The sequence below is a fragment of the Lithobates pipiens genome, unplaced genomic scaffold (assembly GCF_037356315.1).
Source record: "Lithobates pipiens isolate NorthernLeopardFrog02 unplaced genomic scaffold, aLitPip1_a1.2 Scaffold_18, whole genome shotgun sequence".
Classification (NCBI taxonomy): Eukaryota; Metazoa; Chordata; class Amphibia; order Anura; family Ranidae; genus Lithobates; species Lithobates pipiens.
In genome coordinates this window covers 618,154,849-618,178,358 of record NW_027507758.1, presented here as the reverse complement: position 1 = coordinate 618,178,358, position 23,510 = coordinate 618,154,849, and the positions used below count along the sequence as shown (strand labels likewise).

At 46.8% G+C, this 23,510-nt stretch overlaps 1 protein-coding gene across 1 annotated transcript in view; it reads right to left on the bottom strand.

Moving 5' to 3' along the window:
* Positions 1–23,510, bottom strand: part of LOC143986844 (uncharacterized) — a 247,655-nt gene that overhangs the window by 89,812 nt on the left and 134,333 nt on the right. Inside the window, 1 exon segment of the mRNA XM_077485252.1 lies at positions 19,365–20,348. Coding sequence (XP_077341378.1) covers positions 19,365–20,348 — 984 coding nt within the window.

Below are 23,510 nucleotides of genomic sequence, written 5' to 3'. Positions count from 1 at the left end.
CATTTTCCTGACCAATTGGATTCCTACATTTACTATTTCCTGATTATAATTTTTTTTTTTGACTGCAAACCTGTTTTCAAAGAATAATTAAAATAAAAAATGTATTGAATGAAAAAATAAAAATTATGTGTGCCGATACAATGATGAGAAAGTTTGGTATCCAAAAATTGCTCATAGGTGATGCTTTAAAAGCCTTTACAGGTTTCGGTTTAGAATTAACCAAGAATGATGGTCCAGAATGCAGAGGTCAGGAGTATATGTCAGGTTTTCAATCTGAACCTGGGACCTCTGCGTTGTCTGGGTGTGGCTCTTCTCATCTGATTCCTTTGACCACTTTACTTTGTATCTTGTTTCTGGTGAACCTTGAACTGTTTGCTCATCCCATGAACTTAAGCCATATCTCTGCACTTCCTGTTTGCCAGATTATCATGCTCTCTCCAGCTGATATCTTGCTCAATTGCATACCTGTTGCTGTCCTTATCTTTGCTACAATACTATCAACCCTTGCCTTGTTCATCTACAACAACCACCTTACTTTGTATCTTGTTTCTGGTGACCACCTTACATTGTATCTTGTTTCTGGTGAACCTTGAACTCTTTCCTCCTCCCAAGAACTTCTAATTTAAGCCATGTCCCTGCACTTCCTGTTTGCCAGATTATTGTGCTCTCTCCAGCCAATATCTTGCTCCTTTGCATACCTGCTGCTATCCTCATCTTTGCTACCATACAATCAACCCTTGACACAATGCTTCCACCTGTTCCCATCCAGCTACCTTTCCTTTTTGACCTTTTGGCTTGTTCATCTACAACGCTTCTGCCTGATCCCATCCAGCTACTAATCATTACAGACCTTTTTGCTTGTTCATCCACTACACATCTTGTTTCCTATCTGCTTCATCTGCTACCTGACCCCCTGCTTGCTCTTTTCCTGCTGGAGCAACCCGGTTGGCCATTACCTGCCATTAGTACACAGTGAAACCTATCTCCACCATCAGGTGCTCTGGTGGAGCCTGGCTTGTGCCTCAGATGAGCCCATGTCATCCGCTAGGGGGATCTGAAGATCTTCTTCTGTATTCCTCCAGCTGACTACTGCGTGAGTCTTTCTACTGCTACAGCAACTGGCACCTGAGCTGGATTCCAGACCATGACAATATGTCAAATACAGCCCAGTGTACAGAGTGCAGTGGTCAGAAACATGTCAGATACAGCCAATCATACAATGCACAGTGGTCAAGAGCATGTCATATACAGCCCAGGATACAGAGTGTAGTGGTCAGGAGTATATCAAATACATCCCAGCAGCCAGAGTCAAGTGGTCAGGGGTATATTGTATACAACCCACCATACAGAGAGTAGTGGCCAGGAGGATATCTGTCACATACCTGGTCAGTGAGCCTGACGTGAAGAGGAAGGCCTCTCATACAGCTCCAACTTGGGGCTACTGGTAGTGAGACAGTGGCCACAGGAGGTATGAGTGCCTGTGATGAGTCCAGTAGTCTGTGTGGTGGCAGCAGTCACCAGGTGGATGTGGCAGCAGAACAGGCTGGTGGCAGATGAGCTGGCACGGAGCTTTGCTGGTGGTAGACTGTGGATAAGCAGGAAACAAATGGGAGCTTGCTGGACTGAAGAGCTGTAGCAGGCTGGATGAGCAGGATGCAGGGTCAGAGGAGCCGGGTCGTAACAGTTGGACAGATCAGACATAGATGGCAGATAGCAGAATAGTCAGGTCACAACCCAAGTCAGTCATGGGGGGTAGCTCAGAAAAATACAGGAGGCTGAATCCAGAGACAAGCTGAGGTCTGGGAAGGTAGCAGACAATCGTAGCTCAGAACCAAGGTGGGTCAGGATCAGAGGTTAAAACGCAGGGAATCTGCAGACCATACAGCAATGAGCCCATACTGTAGCCAGTTTTGGCACCAGCATTGGTGACAGGCATGTGCCTGGATGCGTAAGTGCTCATGCACATATGTATCCACAGGGATACGTCATCTGCACTATGGGCATACCTTCCATGACAATATCATATACAACTGTCACGTACCTAATTGTGGAGCCCAAGATGATGAGGGGGGCCTCTTGCGCAATTCCTGTCCAAGCATCCCTGGTAGTGGAGACAGGGACTGCTAGGTCAGTGGAAGGACGCAGGTGCCAGGAAGCTGTGGTAGTGAGCTGAAGCTTGGAAACACAAGAGTCTTTCCAGTGGTAATATGGATTTCGGTCACAGGCCTTGTTCAGTAGCAGCGAGGCACCAAGTCGGGAAACTGAGACAGACTGCGAAATCCAAGCCAAGGTTGGTACCACAACCGAGCAGCAGACATAACAGGCAGGTGTGATCCAAAAAAGGTGTCAAATGTAGTAGTTCATGAACAAGTTTAGCAGACTTTCAAGAACTAGGAACACAGTCAGGAACCAGAACTGACACTCAGCACTGAGGCCAGGCATACTCTCAGTTTAAAAAGGCTGCTGGGTGCCATGATCTGTGGATGTGTGCGTGCATGTGCCTGCCCATCACTCATGTTTGCATACTAATGTCCTTTCCCATCTGGTTCTTCTGTGCTCATGATCCTGCACATGTGCATATGAACAAGCAACTACTGCATGGAAATTAATATTTGCTATATCCCTGCAGTAGTCAGGATTATGTTTAGGGTTGCCACCTGGACGGGTTTCTTCCAGACAGTCCAGTTTTTGAATGACGCACCACAATATACTGCAGTAAAAGTGCACTGATGGACCACAATATACTGCAGTAAAACTACACTGACACACTACAATATACTGTAGTAAAACTACACTGACGCACTACAATATACTGGAGTAAAAGTGCACCGACGTACTACAATATACTGCAGTAAAACTACACTGACACACCACAATATACAGTACTGCAGTAAAAGTGCACTGATATGCTAGAATATACTGCAGTAAAAGTGCACTGATGCACTATAATATACTGCAGTAAAATTGACCTGACACACACACACATATATATTTCATGGATGCACAAAACCGACACTACAATAAAACTGCACGGACGCTGCACTATCACTATATTCACACTACACTGATACTTTACACTTAAAATAGAATCAGAATAGCACACTATAGCACAAGAACTCACTAGCAGCAATGAACAGAGCTCAGTTCTATCTCTGTCCATTCCAATATCATACTGCAAATGGCTCTTCTGTATAGTGTGGGGCGGGTCTATGAGCAATGAGCCATGATTGGGCACAGTCATCATTACTTTTTCCAATGATGACTCTCACAGTGCTCTCTGCCCTGATTGGGAAAAGCATTAATTTCTTCAGCCAATCAGGGCTTAGAATGCACTGTGTGGCGTGCGGTGCATTTTGGGACGTTCTGCAGGCCAAACAAACTTTTGAACACCCTGCCAATTTGGGTGTTCGCTGAAGTTTTGCTTGGCTCAAACCATCGCCCAAAACACTAGCGGCCACATGATCGGGGGGGGAAACAAACAATAGAAAACGTGCTGGAAGGTATATAAACAGAAAAAAGCTTGTGATTGGGAATAATACATAATAAAGATAAACAAACACAGACTTGACTACTTAAATGGCATGGTGCAAAATCTGGTGCAGCCCTACATAGAAACCAATCAGCTTCCAGGTTTAAGGCTACTTTCACACTGAGGAGCTTTACAGGCGCTACAGCGATAAAAATAGCGCCTGTGTAGCGGTGCGCTTGCAGGACGGTCAAAAAAGTCCTGCAAGCCGCATCTTTGCAGCGCTGTAGGAGCGGTGTGTTCACCGATCCTAAAGCGCCCCTTTCCATTGAAAACAATGGGGCAGCGCTGCTGCAGTTTTAACCCTTTTTCGGACGCTAGCGGGGGGGGGGGGGGATAAAAACCACGCCGCTAAAATGGTGCTAAAAATAGTGCCACTTTACCGCCAGTGACCGCCTGCCCCAGTGTGAAAGTAGCCTTTCTGTCAAAGCTTAATTGAACACGCTGAAGTTAGAACCTGGTTGGCTACCATGCACAGCTGCCCCAGATTTAGCAAATCTCCCCTTGTGTGCCATCTAATGGCTAAATGTTGTATTTTCAGTTTTAAATCAATGGTGGGTTTAACGTTGTTGGTTATCATACACTCACCGACCAGTTTATTAGGTACACCTTGCTAGTCCCGGGATGGACCCCTTTTGCCTTCATTCTTCGTGGCATAGATGCAACAAGGTGTTGGAAGTATTTCTCAGAGATTTTGGTCCATAGTGAAATGATAATATTTCCCAGTTGCTGCAGATTTGTTGGCTGCACATCCATGATGCGAATTTCCTTTTCCACCAAATCCCAAAGGTGCTTTATTGGATTGAGATCTGGTGACTGTGGAGGCCATTGGAGTACAGCGACCTCAATGTCATGTTCAAGAAACCAGTGGTTAGATGGTTGGAGCTTCGTGATATGGTGCATTATCCTGCTGGAAGGAGCCATCACAAAATGAGTACACTGTAGTCATAAAGGGATGAACTTTGTCAGCAACAATACTCGGGTAGGCCGTGGTGTTTAACCACTGGCTTACTGGGCACTTAAACCCTCCTCCTGCCCAGACCAATTTTCAGCTTTCAGCGCTGATGCACTTTGAATGACAATTGCGCGGCCATATAACACTGTACCCAAATGAAATTTTTATCATTTTTTTTCCCACAAATAGACCTTACTTTTGGTGGTATTTAATTACTGCTGGGAGTTTTATTTTTTGCTAAACAAACAAAAAAAGATGCAAAAAAATAAAATAAATTATGTTTAATAGTTTGTTATAAAATTTTGCAAACAGGTCATTTTTCTCCTTCATTGAAATGCGCTGATGAGGCGGCACTGGTGGGCACTGATAGGCACAGTTAAGGCGGCACTAATAGGCACAGATAAGGTGGCACCGATAGGCACAGATAAGGTGGCACTGATGGGCAAAGATGGGCACAAATAAGATGGCACGGATGGGTGGCACTAAGGGGCACTGATAGGTACCACTGATAGATGGGACTGATGGGCACTGATAGGTGGCACTGCTGGGCACTGATGGGCGGCACTGATGGGCACTGGTAGATGACACTGATGGGCATGGATATGTGGCACTGGGGTGCAGCACTGTTGTTGAGGCAGATTGTGGGCACTGATAGGTGGCACTGTGGGTACTGATGGGTGGCACTGTGGGCACTGATGGGTGGTACTGTGAGCACTGATGGGGGGCACTTTTTTAATATTTAGGTGGCACTGGCAGGGGACAGGTGGGCACTGATAAGCTGGCCGTGATCGGGACTGAAGTCCCTCTCACGGCCACCGGTGATCGGCTCTTTTCTTTTCTCCTCGCGCTGTCAGCGCGAGGAGGAAAAATAGCCGATTACCGGCTCTGTTGTGTCACATGATCAGCTGTCATTGGCTGACAGCTGATCACGTGGTAAGGGGTCGGGATGAAGTTTGAAACACAAAATCATAAGTTATAATATAATAATTAATTACAGTATTGAATAAAATGTATTATTTGTTATAATCAAATCAAAAACATTCCAAACAAGGGTGCAATATTACTAGTCACTGTAATACTAGAGACTACATATTGGTTTAGTAAACATCCCGGGTATTATAAATTTTGAAATATGGCACTGCACCAGTCCGACGTCACAATCAGGACACCTGGTTGCCTTTATGATTTTCTTTCCGCTGTCATCTCACTTCAAGCAACAAACCACACACATCCTTGTAGGTGCTGACCTTTTCTCGGTTGGTGGGATGTAGTCCATGAAGTGAGGACCAGTCCAGTGTTCTGGGTTGACAACGCCAACAGCACTAAGTCAAACCTCTATTCACAGCCATTGATGGTGTTTGGTGGGTCACAAAGATCCGTTCGGCAACTTTCCAAATGAAGTCAGAATGAATCACAGGCTTGTCACGCTTTTTTTTTTTAGCAGCATGTTGGCATTCCACAAGCATTGCTCAAGAAGATGCCTGAAGATCTTCTTATAGTAATTCTTTTGCAGTTTCTTCATTGCTGGGCATAATGTCATTTCTTGGTCGGCTCTGTCAACGCCTCCCATGGTGTTATTGTAGTCTATCACTACTTGTGGCTTCATGATTTCTTTCCTACCTTTTGTGTGTAACATAACAGTAGAGGTATTATGAAATGCACTCATTAGGCACACATCTTTCTTGTCACGCCATCGCAGCGCCCTCATTTTGCCTTTCTGCCAGACAACCATTTCTCCAGTCTTCAGCTTCTTATTGCCAAACATTGGTGCTATGTCGCGCCGGTTAGCCCTAACGGTTCCATAGGCATCTGTTGTGTTTTGCAGAAGAAACTCATAAAGTTCAGGAGACGTATAAAAGTTGTCGATTGTTACGCAATAGCCCTGATTTAGCAATGGCTGAATGAGTGAAACAATGAAAGATGTTGCCAATCCATAGTTGCTGTATTTTGGATTGAATTTTGTTCCTTTCCCAGTGTATTGGACTGAATCCCAAATGTAGCCAGTTGAGGATTCGCATAGCATGAAGGATTTTATGCCAAATCGTGCTCTCTTTGATGCATTATGTATTATACCCAGCCAAGTCTTCCCTTTTAGGCCATTAGACTTTCATTTATGCTAATACCTCTTTCTGGTACATAGCCCCATTGGAAATTCTTTAGAAACATTTGATACTTCCCAAATTTTCTTGAGCTTTGGTGCAGGATGAGTAGTTTCATCAAATTCTTTATTGCTTTCAAAGTGTAAATATTTCATGATTTTACGTAGAGGGTTCTTTTCTGTAAGAGCGGCAAGGATGTGGAATTCCCTTCCACAGGTGGTGGTCTCAGTGGGGAGCGTCAATAGATTCAAGAAACTATTCGATAAGCACCTGAACGACAGCAACATACAGGGATATACAATGTAATATTGACATATAATCACACATGTAGCGGATGACATTTGGGATCAAATGTCACACGCATTGTTAATTTAGTTTTTGGCCTCAGGACAATAAAGGTTCTGAGGGTTAATTATTGTAGGTAGGCCTAGCACCAGTCTGGCCAGGCTATGTTTGAAAGTTCTGCCTGGTCATGTGAACGGTGAGGTGCACATGACAGGCCAGAACCAAGTCTGGTTGGATGTTTGGGTATCGGCCCTCTCGGAGCCAATCAGCGGGAGTGCCAGGGCCCGCTGAGGAGTCTGGGAGGGGGTACTTAAACAGGTGTGGGTCATGTGTTCAGTGTTCCGGAGTTGTTCGTGAGACCCGTGTGGGCTGGTTACAGGACCGGGGTAGCCCCGTGAGGGGTCCCGTTCACAGGGTGTTCGACATCCCGCAACATGTTCCTGTCAGTGGCCCCTGATAGACCTGTTTGGTCTGGGGTAGGGATCCGTCTGTTCCCGAGTCTCGGAGCCTGCTGGTCCGAGGCGCAGTAACTGAGGGAGGATTCAAAGTGTCCGGGTGTGCTCTCGGCTTGGAGGGACACCACAGCTCGTATAAGTGACCGGGGGAGGACTCTTCGGAGGAGGGCCGGCAAGTGGCATCCTGAGAAGTGCCTGGTTACTGAGTTGGGAAGGACATTGACAAATTCACAATTTTCCAGTACCATAAAGGAAGTGGGAAACATTCCAGGTACAGTTGGAAAAAGGTTCCTATATACCCTCAGTTGATTGTTCAAGGTTTGAGTCAATGTGCTGACTAGTGATGGACGAACGTTTCGCCCGGCGGTCGTTTCGCGGCGAATTTCCGACATTCGCGGTCCGCACGTTCGAACGCCTTTTTCCGTCGTTCGCCGCGGCGGACTTACGTGTTTAATGTATACAAGAACTTTAACCTTTGGTGACACGTTTATCATGTGATACAGGACAGCCAATTGAGACATGACAGCACATGGACACTTGTACATTCCCCCTAACCTATAAATACACCCGATCCGGTGGCCATTTTACATTCTTTCTTCTGTTACGATAGGGACAGGTTCCTGTGTGGAGTAGGGAGAGATAAACCACTAGCTATTTGGTACACAAAAGTTCTTTTCAGGACTGGTATAGGTGTTAGGTGTTGATAGGTTTGCTGTGCTGCTGATTCTTGCAGCAGCCTGAGTGTCTTTTGTTAGTTTAGAGAAAGGGAAAGGACGGTGTATGCTACAGGGACAGCCAGATTAGTCTTTCATCATCATCATCATCATCATCATCATTAGCTGTTACTATCAAGGTCCACAAAAGAGCTGTTCCAGTAACCACTAATCGTTCTCTTTTTTTGCCAATTTGTATAGGGACAGGAAGGAAGCAGTGTTGTCAGGCAGTGAGGGTAATTTTAAAGACTTGCTGTTATTATTAGTTCCACAAAGGTTCTTTTCAGGACTGGTATCAGTGGTACAGTAATAGGCTTGTACATGTATAATATTCTTTCTTCCAAATATAGAAAGGATATTATACTTGACTGCTGCCCTTCTGCTGCAGTCTGCTAAACATTCACAACTCACTTGTTCCACAAAAGTTCTTATAAGGACTGGTAACTTGGTATAGGGTGCTACGGTACATAGGCTTGAGTGCGGTACAGTCTGCTGTTCTGTAAGGACCGCTATCGGTCCACAATAGATAGGGTTGACGTGCACCACTGCTGACCGCTGCCCTATACTGCAGCAGTCCTTCAGCGGTATAGGGACTGACGTACAGTCTGCTAAACACTAATACACAACCTGCTTGGTCCACAAAAGTTCTTATAAGGACTGGTAACTTGGTATAGGGTGCTACGGTACATAGGCTTGAGTGCGGTACAGTCTGCTGTTCTGTAAGGACCGCTATCGGTCCACAATAGATAGGGTTGACGTGCACCACTGCTGACCGCTCACCTATACTGCAGCAGTCCTTCAGCGGTATAGGGACTGACGTACAGTCTGCTAATCACTAACACACAACCTGCTTGTTCCACAAAAGTTCTTATAAGGACTGGTAACTTGGTATAGGGTGCTACGGTACATAGGCTTGAGTGCGGTACAGTCTGCTGTTCTGTAAGGACCGCTATCGGTCCACAATAGATAGGGTTGACGTGCACCACTGCTGACCGCTGCCCTATACTGCAGCAGTCCTTCAGCGGTATAGGGACTGACGTACAGTCTGCTAAACACTAATACACAACCTGCTTGGTCCACAAAAGTTCTTATAAGGACTGGTAACTTGGTATAGGGTGCTACGGTACATAGGCTTGAGTGCGGTACAGTCTGCTGTTCTGTAAGGACCGCTATCGGTCCACAATAGATAGGGTTGACGTGCACCACTGCTGACCGCTGCCCTATACTGCAGCAGTCCTTCAGCGGTATAGGGACTGACGTACAGTCTGCTAAACACTAATACACAACCTGCTTGGTCCACAAAAGTTCTTATAAGGACTGGTAACTTGGTATAGGGTGCTACGGTACATAGGCTTGAGTGCGGTACAGTCTGCTGTTCTGTAAGGACCGCTATCGGTCCACAATAGATAGGGTTGACGTGCACCACTGCTGACCGCTGCCCTATACTGCAGCAGTCCTTCAGCGGTATAGGGACTGACGTACAGTCTGCTAAACACTAATACACAACCTGCTTGGTCCACAAAAGTTCTTATAAGGACTGGTAACTTGGTATAGGGTGCTACGGTACATAGGCTTGAGTGCGGTACAGTCTGCTGTTCTGTAAGGACCGCTATCGGTCCACAATAGATAGGGTTGACGTGCACCACTGCTGACCGCTGCCCTATACTGCAGCAGTCCTTCAGCGGTATAGGGACTGACGTACAGTCTGCTAATCACTAACACACAACCTGCTTGTTCCACAAAAGTTCTTATAAGGACTGGTAACTTGGTATAGGGTGCTACGGTACATAGGCTTGAGTGCGGTACAGTCTGCTGTTCTGTAAGGACCGCTATCGGTCCACAATAGATAGGGTTGACGTGCACCACTGCTGACCGCTGCCCTATACTGCAGCAGTCCTTCAGCGGTATAGGGACTGACGTACAGTCTGCTAAACACTAATACACAACCTGCTTGGTCCACAAAAGTTCTTATAAGGACTGGTAACTTGGTATAGGGTGCTACGGTACATAGGCTTGAGTGCGGTACAGTCTGCTGTTCTGTAAGGACCGCTATCGGTCCACAATAGATAGGGTTGACGTGCACCACTGCTGACCGCTGCCCTATACTGCAGCAGTCCTTCAGCGGTATAGGGACTGACGTACAGTCTGCTAAACACTAATACACAACCTGCTTGGTCCACAAAAGTTCTTATAAGGACTGGTAACTTGGTATAGGGTGCTACGGTACATAGGCTTGAGTGCGGTACAGTCTGCTGTTCTGTAAGGACCGCTATAGGTCCACAATAGATAGGGTTGACGTGCACCACTGCTGACCGCTCACCTATACTGCAGCAGTCCTTCAGCGGTATAGGGACTAAGAGTTTTGTCACAGGGTCATTTAAAAAATGACAGGCAGAGGAAGAGGCAGGCCCTTCCGCAGGGGTGGTAGGGGTAGGGCAGGAGCAACAGGCTTGAGCCAAAGTGGGAAGTTGCAGAAGGTGCGTTCAATTACTTTAAAGGATGCACCAGACTTGGTTGAGTGGCTCGCTCAGCCTTACTCTTCTGCACCCTCCTCATCCTCTCGATCTGCACCCTCTTCTTCACTCTCTGCTATGTGCACCCCCAAAGACACTACCACCAACAACACGACCACCACCACCACCACCACATACCTTCCGCTTGAGTCACTGGAATTATTTTCCGATCCATATCAAGAGGACATTTCTGATGCGCAGCCACTCTTGGTATTGGATCAGGAAGAGGAGGTAGCAACAAGCGCTACTCAGCAGTCTGACGCCAGTACCCAGATCAGCCCAAGGAGGAGGTTGGTCCCCGGTGTTGCTGCCTACTCCGAGATCTCTACTTATAGCGGTGGGGAAGGTGACGTTGATGATGACGTGTCTAGTGATGTCACGTGGGTGCCCACAAGAGAGGAAGAGGAGGGGAGTTCAGAGGGAGATATGGACCAGCAGATAGGGAGGAGAAGCAGCAATGACTTACATTGCACAGCAGGGACAAAGCAGACTGCAAATGTATCAGGAGCGAGTCATCGACCATGTACGGTCACATCTGGCGCTCCCAGGACACCGGCACATGGCTCCGCAGTGTGGGCTTTTTTTAACGTGTCCGCTGCTGACAATAGCGTTGCCATCTGCAATCTTTGCAGTCAACGCGTTAGTCGCGGTAAGCCCAATACTCACCTAGGGACGACCGCCTTAAGAAGGCACATGAGCAGCCATCACCGAGCCCAGTGGGAGCAACGGAACACACAAAGCCACACTGCAGGCTCTCACCGTCCAGCCTCGTCTTCTACTTCTCCTTCTCCTCTCTCCTCACAATTGTCCTCCACTCCACCTTCCATCACGCCAAGCTCACATTTTTCTGCAAAAAGGCAGGCTTCCGTGGGCCTAATGTTTGAGCGTAAAAAAATGATGATGCCGGATAACCCTCTTGCCCAACGGTTGGCGGCTGGCTTGTCAGAACTCATAGCCCGCCAACTACTGCCATATAAACTGGTGGACTCGGAGGCCTTTCGCAAATTTGTGGCCATTGGAACACCACAATGGAAGGTCCCAGGAAGGAAGTATTTCTCAGAGAAGGGCATCCCAGAGCTATATGGCCATGTTCAGCGGCAAGTGAATGTATCTCTGGCACACAGTGTCGGTGCCAAGATACATCTGACCACAGACACGTGGTCTAGCAAACACGGGCAGGGAAGGTATATCAGTTTTACTGCCCACTGGGTGAACCTTCTGACGGCCGTCAAGCATGTAACCCGTGGCACCCGTGTAGATTTGGTTTTACCGCCACGGATTGCATGCAGGCCTGACTCTTCTTCTCCTCCTCCTACTCCATCCTCCTCCCTCTCCTCCTCAGCTGCCTCCTCCTTTTCCGCTGCTAGCGTCTCTTCCACTGCACCGCCCAAGCTCCCCAGAACCTATTCCACATGCCAGGTGAGACGTTGCCATGCCGTGCTGCGTCTGTTGTGCCTGGAAGCAAAGAGCCACACTGGCCCGGCACTCCTTTCAGCTTTGCGTTCACAGGCAGATGAGTGGCTAACACCGCTCAATTTGACAGTTGGTAAAGTGGTGTGTGACAACGGTGCCAATCTGCTTAGCGCATTGAAACAGGGCAAAATCACGCACGTGCCGTGCATGGCACACGTCTTAAACTTGGTCGTGCAGCGATTCCTTGTCAAATACCCTGGGGTCCAGGACATCTTGCGGCAGGCAAGGAAAATCTCGGCCCATTTCAGAAGATCTTACACGGCCATGGCTCGCCTTGCTGACATTCAGCGGCGACACCATCTGCCGGTCAGACGTCTTATTTGCGATTGCCCGACGCGATGGAACTCAACCTTCTATATGCTTGATAGGCTGCTCCAGCAGAAACGTGCAGTTAACGTCTACCTGTATGAACTCTGCGAAAGAAACGGTTCTGGGGAGCTGGGTTTTTTTTCACCGCGCCAGTGGCTGCTCATGCGCGACACATGCAGACTTCTGCGGCCATTTGAGGAGATCACCAAACTGGTCAGTCGCAGCCATGGCGCCATCAGTGACATGGTACCTTATGCCTTCTTTCTGGAGCGTGCATTGCGTCGTGTCATTGATCAGGCTGTGGAGGAGCAGGAGCGGGAAGATGAGGAAGTCGCAATGCTGGATGAATTCCCAGGGGGGGCTACTCTATCTGAGACAAGTCAACAACAGGAGTCTGATGAGGAGTCAGAGGAGGATGGTGCCGGGGCGGATGAGCAGGAGCAAGAAGAGCATGCTTTAAACCTTTCTGGGATCCCTGTTGTGCGAGGATGGGGAGAGGAGAATGAAGAGGACGACATTATCCTGGATGATGAGCAGGAGCCAGGCCACCACACCGCTTCCACTTTAGTGCAAATGGGGGCCTTCATGCTCCAGTGTTTTAATAGGGACCCCCGTATAAAAAGCATGAGGGTCAAGGACCAGTACTGGGTGGCAACGTACTTAGACCCCCGGTACAAACACAAAATGGCGGAAATGTTACCGCCGTCGCAGAGGGCTGTCAGAATGCAGCACTTCCAGGCCTTGCTTCGAGAAATGCTGCATTCTGCTTTTGCGTGCGCTGGCAGAGGAGCAATTCCCACTCCCAGAGAAGGATTTGCGGGTACCAATCCAACAGCGCCTGCAAGAAGAGGCCGGTTTGAAGATGTGTTGGTGACTTCGGATATGAGGTCATTCTTTCAGCCGACCCATCGACAGGTGTCATCCGGATCCAGCATCAGGGAACGCCTAGACCGTCAGGTGTCCGACTACATTGGGTTAACGGCCGATGTGGACGCTCTGAGGAGTGATGAACCCCTAGACTACTGGGTGGGCAGGCTTGACCTCTGGCCAGAGCTTGCCCAATTTGCAATCGAACTGTTGGCTTGCCCCTCATCCAGTGTCCTGTCCGAAAGGACGTTCAGCGCAGCAGGGGGGATTGTGACCGATAAGCGTACTCGCCTAGCTCACCACAGTGTTAACTACCTCACATTTCTAAAAATGAATGAGGCATGGATCTCGGAGGAATTCAACACATGTGACCAGTAGACCATGTATATGTCTATAAACTATTTTTTTAATCAAGCACACAGACCTTCTTAATTCATTTGGCTCACTTCCTTGACCCAAAAAAGCACACCGTACTATATGCCCCTACCCTCCTCTTTGAAGAGGTTGAGCGGTGTCATATTTCTACTGGGGCTGCTTATGATATCCCTGTGCTGTGCTGACTTCCTCCTGGGGGTTCTTATTATGAAGGGATCACACTATCCCTGTGCTGTGCTGACTTCCTCCTGGGGGTTCTTATTATGAGGGGATCACACCATCCCTGTGCTGTGCTGACTTCCTCCTGGGGCTGCTTACGGTGCTGCTGTCAGTGCTGTATGTCACGGTGCTGCTGTCAGCGCTGTATGTCACGGTGCTGCTGTCAGCGCTGTATGTCACGGTGCTGCTGTCAGCGCTGTATGTCACGGTGCTGCTGTCAGCGCTGTATGTCACGGTGCTGCTGTCAGCGCTGTATGTCACGGTGCTGCTGTCAGCGCTGTATGTCACGGTGCTGCTGTCAGCGCTGTATGTCACGGTGCTGCTGTCAGCGCTGTATGTCACGGTGCTGCTGTCAGCGCTGTATGTCACGGTGCTGCTGTCAGTGCTCTGTATTACGGTGCTGCTGTCAGATGCCTCTATCACGGTGCATGTGTCATTCCGGTATGTCACGCTGCTGGTGATCATCTCCTGCACCCTCTTCTTTGCCTACCCTGGTCCCTGACCTTCCCTCTCCTCCATTGCCTTCATTAGCTCCATAGTCCTGAATTGTTAGAACAATTTCCCAAATAAAATAAAAATGCTTGTAGTTATCGATCCCAAATTCACCTCATACATGTATTATGTCATTGTCCAGATGGTGGGACTACGTTTTACCCCCTAATAATTACCACGTGGCCGCAAATTCGACATGAAGGTTTGCAAAGTTCGCCTCCCATTGAAGTCAATGGGGCCCGCGGCGAACGTTCGGTTTCGCGAACGTTTGGGTCCGTTCGCATTTCGCGTTCGCGAAACGTCCCGTCGGAAGTTCGTCCATCACTAGTGCTGACTGCCATGATCTCTGGCTAGAGGTCTGTTCAGCCTTGAAGTACCCAGCTGCGAGTGGCGACTCTCTGGGTGGAAATAGAGACTTTGCTAAACCTGCAGTTCAAGGTGCCTGAGTTCTTCACCCGTGCCCTCTGTTCCCTAAGAGACTGTGTTTGTGAAAGTTCTACTGCAAAATAAACCTTTTTGAAAGGACTTGTGTCAGTGTACAAGTCGTTGGGTATCAACCCTGGGAACCCCTAGACGCCGAGGAGCAGGCCAGGAGAAGGTAAGCCCATTAAGTCAAGGCCGCCCTGCAACGGGTTATGGCCGCTACAAACACATAGTTTGGACTTGATGGACGTGTGGTTTTTTTTCAACCTCACCTGCTATGTAACTATCATCAAGGAAAAGCTGTACTCTGACATGACCATGCCAAAGAATGGAGTGGAATTTGTTTGTTGTCCAATACCACTTCTGCAGGGGTTTCCCCACCACTCCCTGAAGTATTATTAGGCCCAGAAATTTCCAAATGCCATCTTTGGTCACTGGTTCCCACTTTCTGCTTCTTGGAAACTTCCGATGCGTAGTAGCTAATTGTTGCTCTTGGCACCGGTTTGTCTCAGTAACTATTTTTTCAATAACCTCATCAGTCGTAAAATAGTTGTAAGTTTGCCAAGAGGTTGTTGTCTTCAAATGTCTACTTTCATACCAGATGCTCCAGTAAATGGCAATCTTGGGGGGGCACTGCTTGATCCATACCATAGTCAATAGAGCACCAAGTTCGCACATCACTAAGCTCGGTCGCAGAATCATTGCTGTCGTAATTTTCAGTGTCTGATCATGAATTTCCCCACCAATCACGATCGCTCAATTCTGCAAATGATTCTCATTCACTATCGCTGTTTTTTAGTTGGTCTAAAACCGCTTTTGATGTAGAGGGATACTTTATGGATGCCATGGACATTCTCAAGTTTCCAGTGTTGTGGACATTTTATTATGTGTGTTTTATAGATTGTCATATTTCTCCGATTTAACCAAGGATTGCTCTTGGGTTAAATCGGGACCAGCGGTAAAACCGTCAGTATGAAAACCTTCTCATGGGCTTGGAAACGTGTCCTCTGTGTGTGTGTGTGTAGGCATTTTCCGGTTTGTAAGTATCAAGCGCAATGCGCTGGGCTTCTTGCCTTCAAAATGTCTATGCACATTAGAGAAGCGAAGTCCGCATAACAAGAGAAATTTATTATATCTCTGTTGTGGCTACGCTATCCCTTTTGGATACATATCTGCTTTAATAAGAGGACATCAATATCTGCCTTGTTAATATACTTGTACTGTATATTGACAACAGCAATAGCAATGTCCCCGCAGATCTTCTCAAGCCTGTTAGCCCTTGTACACGATGGAAAATGTCCGATCGGACCGTGTTGTCGGATAATCCGACCGTGTGTGGGCTCCATCGGACTGTTTCCGTCGGAATATCCGACCAACAAAGTTTTAGAGCTGGGCTATAAACCTTTCCGACAACATGATCCAATTGGACTTTGTCCGATCATGTGTAGAGAATTCCGATCAGACACAGTGCCACGCATGCTCAGATCAAATTCCTAGACCAAAGCTATTGGCTACTAGCGTGAACGTAGTCCCATCGTAACAAAATAACGTCACCACGTTCTGAGCGATCGGATTTTCCGACAGCTTTGTCCGACCGCGTGTATGCAACAGTTTCGGACAAAATTCAACGGATTTGGTTGTCAGAATGTCCGACCGTGTGTACAAGGGCTAAGAACAAGCAGAATGATCTTACTAGATACAGGTTACTCTGAGCAGTATTGAGTGAGCTCCATGCTGACCAAGATGGTGGATGCCTTCCCGTTTAGTGTGGTCATTTCCTGTGTAGTAATTTCCTGTGATGTCATTTTGCATGGAGGAAGCGATTGGCTGTTGGGGCAATGACTTCCTGTTTGCCTTTTCCTTTTGTTGTCCATGAATAAAAGCCGAGTGGCTGTGCTCAGGAGAGGCAGTAGAGCGATGGAGCTAAGAACATCATCAACAACAAATCCACTTTGCTCTACAAGTGCACTTGTAAGTGCAGTTGCTCTTAATCTAAGGGGTAGATCTGAAATGAGGGGAAGCTCTGCCGTTTTATCATCCAATCATGTGCAAGCTAAAATGCTGTTTTTTATTTTCCTTGCATGTCCCCCTCGGATCTACAGCGACTTTACTTCCAAGTGCACTTGTAGTGCAAAGTGGATTTGCCTTTAATAAATAACCTCCCATGTCTGTTTACTTAGGGAAATGCGGGAGACACGGGTTTATTGAGATGCATTATACCAAAAGGCTGAAAGAGCATTTAGTAGTGCAGGAGACATGGTTTGCGCATATCGTAAAGCAAAATCTCCATGTCACCAAGCAGAAAGAATAGTAAAACTGCAGGCAGGGCACTGGACTAGGAAGAGGGACAAAACGGATATCAAATGATTTAATACAGTAATGTAATCCTAACAGATTATAATGTATTGTGTGTTATGTTTTGTACTTTTTGAATTTGCCACCAGTTCTGCCCCCCCCCCCCCCCACCATGCGCCACGAAGCTCGCAGGGAACAGAACACAGAGGCATCGGTGGGAGGATCCGGCCTGGCGACACAGTGGGAGTACATTGCAGGATCCTAGGGACAAGGCAAGTACCTGTACGTGAATACTGCGATGCAATCCCGAGTGTGGCTCTGGGTTACCGCTATTGGTACTGAAAATGAACCCCGAGCCACACCCGGGAATACCGCCAGGGAGGTTAAACGATGCTCAATTGGTACAAAAGGGGCCCAAAGTGTGCCAATAATATATCCCCCACACCATTACACCACCAGCCTGAACCATTGATACAAGGCAGGATTGATCAATGCTTTCATGTTCATGCCAAATTCTGACCCCACCATCTGAATGTCGCAGTGGAAGTTGACACTCGTCAGACCAGACAACGTTTTTCCAATCTTCTATCCTTCAGTTTTGGTGAGCCTGTGCGAATTGTAGCCTCAGTTTCTTGTTCTTATCTGACAGGAGTGGCACCCAATGTGGTCTGCAGCTGCTGCAGCCCATCTGCTTCAAGGTTTGATGTGTTGTGCATTCAGAGATGGTATTCTGCATACCTTGGTTGTAAGGAGTGCTTATCTGAGTTACTGTTGCCTTTCTGGAACCAGTCTTCCCATTCTCTTCTGACCTCAACAAGGCATTTTCCCCCACACGACTGCCGGTCACTGGATATTTTCTCTTTTCCCTCGCAGATCAGCCATTTTTGAAATTCTCAGACCAGCCCGTCTGTCACCAACAACCATGCCACATTCAAAGTCACTTAAATCCTATTTCTTCCCCATTATGATGCTCGGTTTGAATTTCAGCAAGGCCTATTCACCCCGTCTAGATGCCTAAATGCATTGAGTTGCTGCCATGTGATTGGCTGATTTAGCAATTTGTGTTACTATGCAATTGAACAGGTGTACCTAATAAAAGTGGCTGGTAATTGTATATCCTTCAATGTCTACTTTACTCCTTAGTCCATGAGTATGATCTCAGTGATTAGTGAAACCATCTCTGACAAAGGAAACTATGAGATCTCTAAATAGAAAATTTGTTGGAGGAGTGTGACAAGCACACAAATTCTGGCCATTTTAATTAAAGCGGTTGTATAGTCCTTTTTACAACTTTTGCCTACAGGAAAGCCTATAATAAGGCTTACCTGTAGGTAAAAAAAACCTGTACGGTTTAGGAGATATTCCCCTCGCAATGCGCCGCTGACTGCATTAGCGCATGCGCACAGGGAATTCTCGGCTGAAAGTCCGGCAGACGCCGGACCCTGCCGGGAAGACATCTCCCGTGTGCATGCGCGGAAGTGACGATATGGCGGCTCCTGCCACTCACATCGCCGGAGTCGCGATACCCGGAAGACACGCCGAGGGAACATGTCAGCTCCCTTGGCGTGCATCGGGCCAGATGTTGGGGCCTCGTTATAAGGTAAGTATTTCATAATGAGCTAGTATGCGGTGCATACTAGCTCATTATGCCTTTTCCCTTGCAGGTATGAAAAAAAAAAACTCAGTGGCTTTACTACCGCTTTAATACAGTGATTTCCTATGATCATCAGCTCCCTCTAGTGGCCATAATGTAGTATTTTTCTTGAAATACCTAAATCAGTAAAAAACAGCGCAATACAGCATTATGGCCACTAGATGGAGCCGATGATCATAGGAAATCACTGTATGAAATAAAACAGTGTTAACATTCGTAACAACTGGGAGAATGCTTGTCACACGTGTTCATCTATTTTTTTAAATAAATAGACCACTGTTTGTGAAGCTTACACAACAAAATTTATTCAGCCAATGAAAGGTAATGACTCCATTTTTATTTTTCTACTGTCATCAATGGCCAACACGGTACAACACTTCCTCCATGTCTTTGGTGATCTCTGATCTCCTTATGAACTGTTCCTTACATGATAAAGATCAGCCATGGAGTATATCTGAGGTGTATATCAGGGTGTGCTTCTTCCCCACATGAGAGCTGTGATGTCCAGCAACATTCATATAGAAGACATTTCCCACACTCAAGCCACTAATACACCTTAAGGGTTGTGTGGGATCCCTGATGTACAGGAAGACAGGACTTCAGTGAGGAGCAATTCCCTCACTCAGCACAGGAAGGTGGCTTCTCCCCCGTGTGAGATCTCTGATGTACAGGAAGACGGGACTTCAGTGAGGGACAATTCTCTTACTCAGGACAGAAAAATGGCTTCTTCCCCTGTGTGCAAGCTTTCATGTCTATAAAGACTAAACTTCTGTGAAAAACATTTCCCGCACATAGGACAGGAATAAGGCTTCTCCCCCGTGTGCAATTTCTGATGTGTGTAAAGATTGGCCTTCTGTGAAAAACATTTCCCGCACTCAGGACAGGAAAACGGCTTTTCCCCCGTGTGCGACCTCTGATGTCTGACAAGTTGTGACATTTTTATAAAACATTTCCCGCACTCAGAACATAAATTCAGATTCCCTCCCCTGTGCAATCTCTGATGAGTATGAAGATTGGATTTATCTGAAAAACATTTCCCGCACTCAGGACAGGAATACAACTGTTCCCTCATGTGAGATCTCTGATGTGTGAAAAGTTGTGATTTTTGTACAAAACATTTTCCGCACTCTGGGCAGGAATACCATTTGTCTCCCGTGTGCAATCTCTGATGAGTATGAAGATTGGATTTATCTGAAAAACATTTCCCGCACTCAGGACAGGAAAACGGCTTTTCCCCTGTGTGAGATCTCTGATGTGTGACAAGATCTGATTTTTGTACAAAACATTTTCCGCACTCAGAACAAGAATGAGACTTTTGACGCATGTGAGACCTTTGATGTATGACAAGGCTGGACTTCTTTAAAAAACATTTGCCACACTCAGAACAATGCTGTTTTTCCACTGTGTGAGATTTTTCATGCCTATTAAGTTTGGATTTAAAATGGAATCCCTTCCCGCACTCGGTACAGGAAAACCTCTCATCTGTTGGAAGGACGGCGCCGTCCCTCACAGTCTGAGGTTCCTCAGGATAAGAGGAATACGATGGTCCATCTACACTGTGTGGTGCCGGATGGACATTTGAGGTAGTCGGGTTTTCTCCTGGACTATACTGTGTGATGTCCTCATCTTCTACTTTACAGTCTGGAGACAAAGTGAGACAATCCTCTGAGGTTTTCCTCATCTCCCGTCCATCTACTAAAATAGAAATACAAAGATTATTACTAGACATGAGCTGATTGGTTCCCTTAAACCAGGACTCCGCCCACATCTTACAATCCCACCCTCAAGGTAACTAGTAAATGGGTCCTCTGATCTCCTACCAGGTCATTTCTTTATTCATGGACCTTTGTATCGCAGTCACGTGATCGCTTAAGTTCTTTTAGGGTTTTTATTCAATGCGTGCAAAGAGAGATCACACAAATAATTATACATATAACCTTTACTAAAAGTAACGGCCGGTAAAGATAAAGGAAATAGAACAAGAATACTTAAAGCGGAGGTCCACCCTAAAATGGACCTCCGCTCATCGGAATCCCCCCCCCCCTCCGGCGCCACAATTGGCACCTTTCAGGGGAGAGGGGGGTGCAGTTACCTGGATAATCCAGGTAACTGCACCCACTTCCGGGATAGCTGTCTGCGGAAAGGGGCGTAGATTACGCCCCTTTCCGCAACTGCCCGCGCCTTTGCGCAAGTGCCCCGCTGCCTGCTGGGAAACACACAGTTCCCAGAGGCAGCGGGGACCATCCGGATTGCGCCGCGCGGCTCGCGCAGTAGGGAACCGGGAAATGAAGCCGAAAGGCTCCATTTCCTGATTCCCATTCCCAAGATGGCGGCGGCAGGACCCGACAGACGACCTAGCGATCGGCTTCGGGTGCCGACATCGCGGGTGCGCTGGACAGGTAAGTGTCACTATTTTAAAAGTCAGCAGCTGCAGTATTTGTAGCTGCTGGCTTTAAAAAAAAAAAAAAAAAAAAAAAAAACGCGGAGTCCCGGTGGACTCCCGCTTTAACTAAAGATGCTGTTTTGCCATGGAGTCCCCCTGCTTTTCATACATCATGGCCAGATGATCAGAGCAGATGCTTGCGTAATGCATGATGCTGCTCTGGATACGGGACTAAAATCTTACCAGTTTTGGCCTTGGTAATATAGAATTTGAATGTGATGTGCCAATCGTAGAGAAAAAAGTGGGGTCGGCCACATTTTGCTTACAATCACATATTCCTTTGGTGTAAGGTAAAGCCATGCTTATGTCCTTATATGGGCTCCTTAACCAAGATTTGGAGGCTAATGACGCGTACAAACGATCGGAAATTTGGCCAGCAAAAGTCCAATGAGAGCTTTTGGGTCGGAAAATGCGACAGTGTGTATGCTCCATCAGTGTTGTACGTCACCATGTTCTTGGCGGTCAAAAGTTCCGAGAACTTTTGTGTGACCCGTGTGTATGCAAGCCAAACTTGAGCGGATATCCTTCGGAAAAATCTTGGATGGTTTTTCCGACGGAAAATCCGCTCGTGTGTACGGGGCATTAGAATTCATTAGTGAGCCACATTATTAATAAGGAAATATAAAATATAAAGTTTACCCATCAGTCAGAGAGTAAGAAAACAACGAGAACCGTCTTTTATAGGAGTGACACTGATGAGGGGATTATAGGACGAGTGTCCCCTCCCCCTCTATCACTCATTGCCATCTTCCCAACACAAGAAGTCCTGCACTTCCTTATTTAGTCCATGATTTAGTCATGAATAACAGCGGGGCTGAGCCCCACCAGAGGTCAGAGAGTGAGGATGGGGGGAGAACAACCAAGATGAAGACTGGACTGATCCTGAAGACCATCATCACTGGGTTATTGACTCCTCCCAGTCCCCGCCCTACTCTGGACCAATCAGTGAGCAGTATGGGTGGAGGAATGTATTTAGTGTTAATGACCCACCTGTGCTGATCTCTGTAGGAGTGTCCTCCTCTATAAATGTCCCCGTTATTCCATCCTCCTCCATAGACTGCTGATAATCCCTCACATACCTCTCCTCTTGTTCTTCTGCTTTACCCTCAACTTTCATATCTCTCAGATTTTTGCCCTAAACCAAGATTTCCCATGGTGCTCAACTACATTGCAGAGTGCATGAGCAACCTGGGAAATGTAGTTCCAAAACATCTGGGGTGCCGAGGTTCGCCATCACTGACATAGGGTATATAGTGCAAGTGTATGTAATGTACAATATAAATTATATAGTGTAAGGGTTAGGACTCATAATATTGGCATTCAGTAATCAGCGGAAGCTTAAATTATAACTAAAGGCAAAACTTTTAGTTTTGGATAGAAGGAGGATATATTAGAACACCTGTCGGGTTTTTTAAATATTTACCTGTGTCCCTGTTAAGATAAATAGAGAGGGAAAATCTCCTTGTTTACCATGATCATTGGAAGTGAAAGTAAAAGTTATCTCCAGAAAAGAAAGAGGGGAAATCTTTCAATGGGGACACCAGTTCTGGTGACCTAAGGGTCCCCAAAAAATTCCCCCTTAATTTGCAGAGATTTCCTCTCACTTCCTGTTTGGCTATGGGACAGGAAGTGAAGGGGAATCTCTGCAATGGGACACGGATGGCAAAAAAAAAAATCTTCTGGGAAAAAAAGTTTTGCCCATAGTTCTACTTTAAATGTTTACCTGAGACAAGTTGCAGAGGTCCCACATTGCTGCCTCCCATCTCCTGAGACTGCACTCAGTGACTTGGGTCTGAGACTATACAGACATATCCCTCCACCCGGCACAGCCAGCAAACAGAGCAAGTAACCCTGGGAGAATTTCTCTGTCAGAGATCTTACTAGGCCCAGGATATGGGGCAGAAGACCCAAGGTACATGTTCTAGCTTCATAGGTCGAGTTTTGGTGAAAACCAAAATTTTTCTGCCAGCTGAACCCCAGAATGTACATAAATCCAGACTAGATACAGAGCACAGAGAAGTTAGATTGTCCAAGAGAAATACAGGACGGGGAACACAGCTCAGGAAAGTGACCAGGGTATTGCAGGCTGATATCACCCAGTCCTTGCCCTACTCTGGACCAATCAGTGAGCAGTATGGGTGGAGGAATGTATTTAGTGTTAATGACCCACCTGTGCTGATCTCTGTAGGAGTGTCCTCCTCTATAAATGTCCCTGTTATTCCATCCTCCTCCATAGACTGCTGATCATTCCTCATATACCTCTCTTCTTCTTCTGCTTTAACCTCTACTTTAAAATCTTTCAGGTTTCCACTCTGAAAATAATAAAAATCACATGAATTGTAACTGTAGCTGGGATATTATCTCTGCTGTGTGTTGTCCAAGTAAGACCTGTTCACCAACCAGTTTCAGAGCGA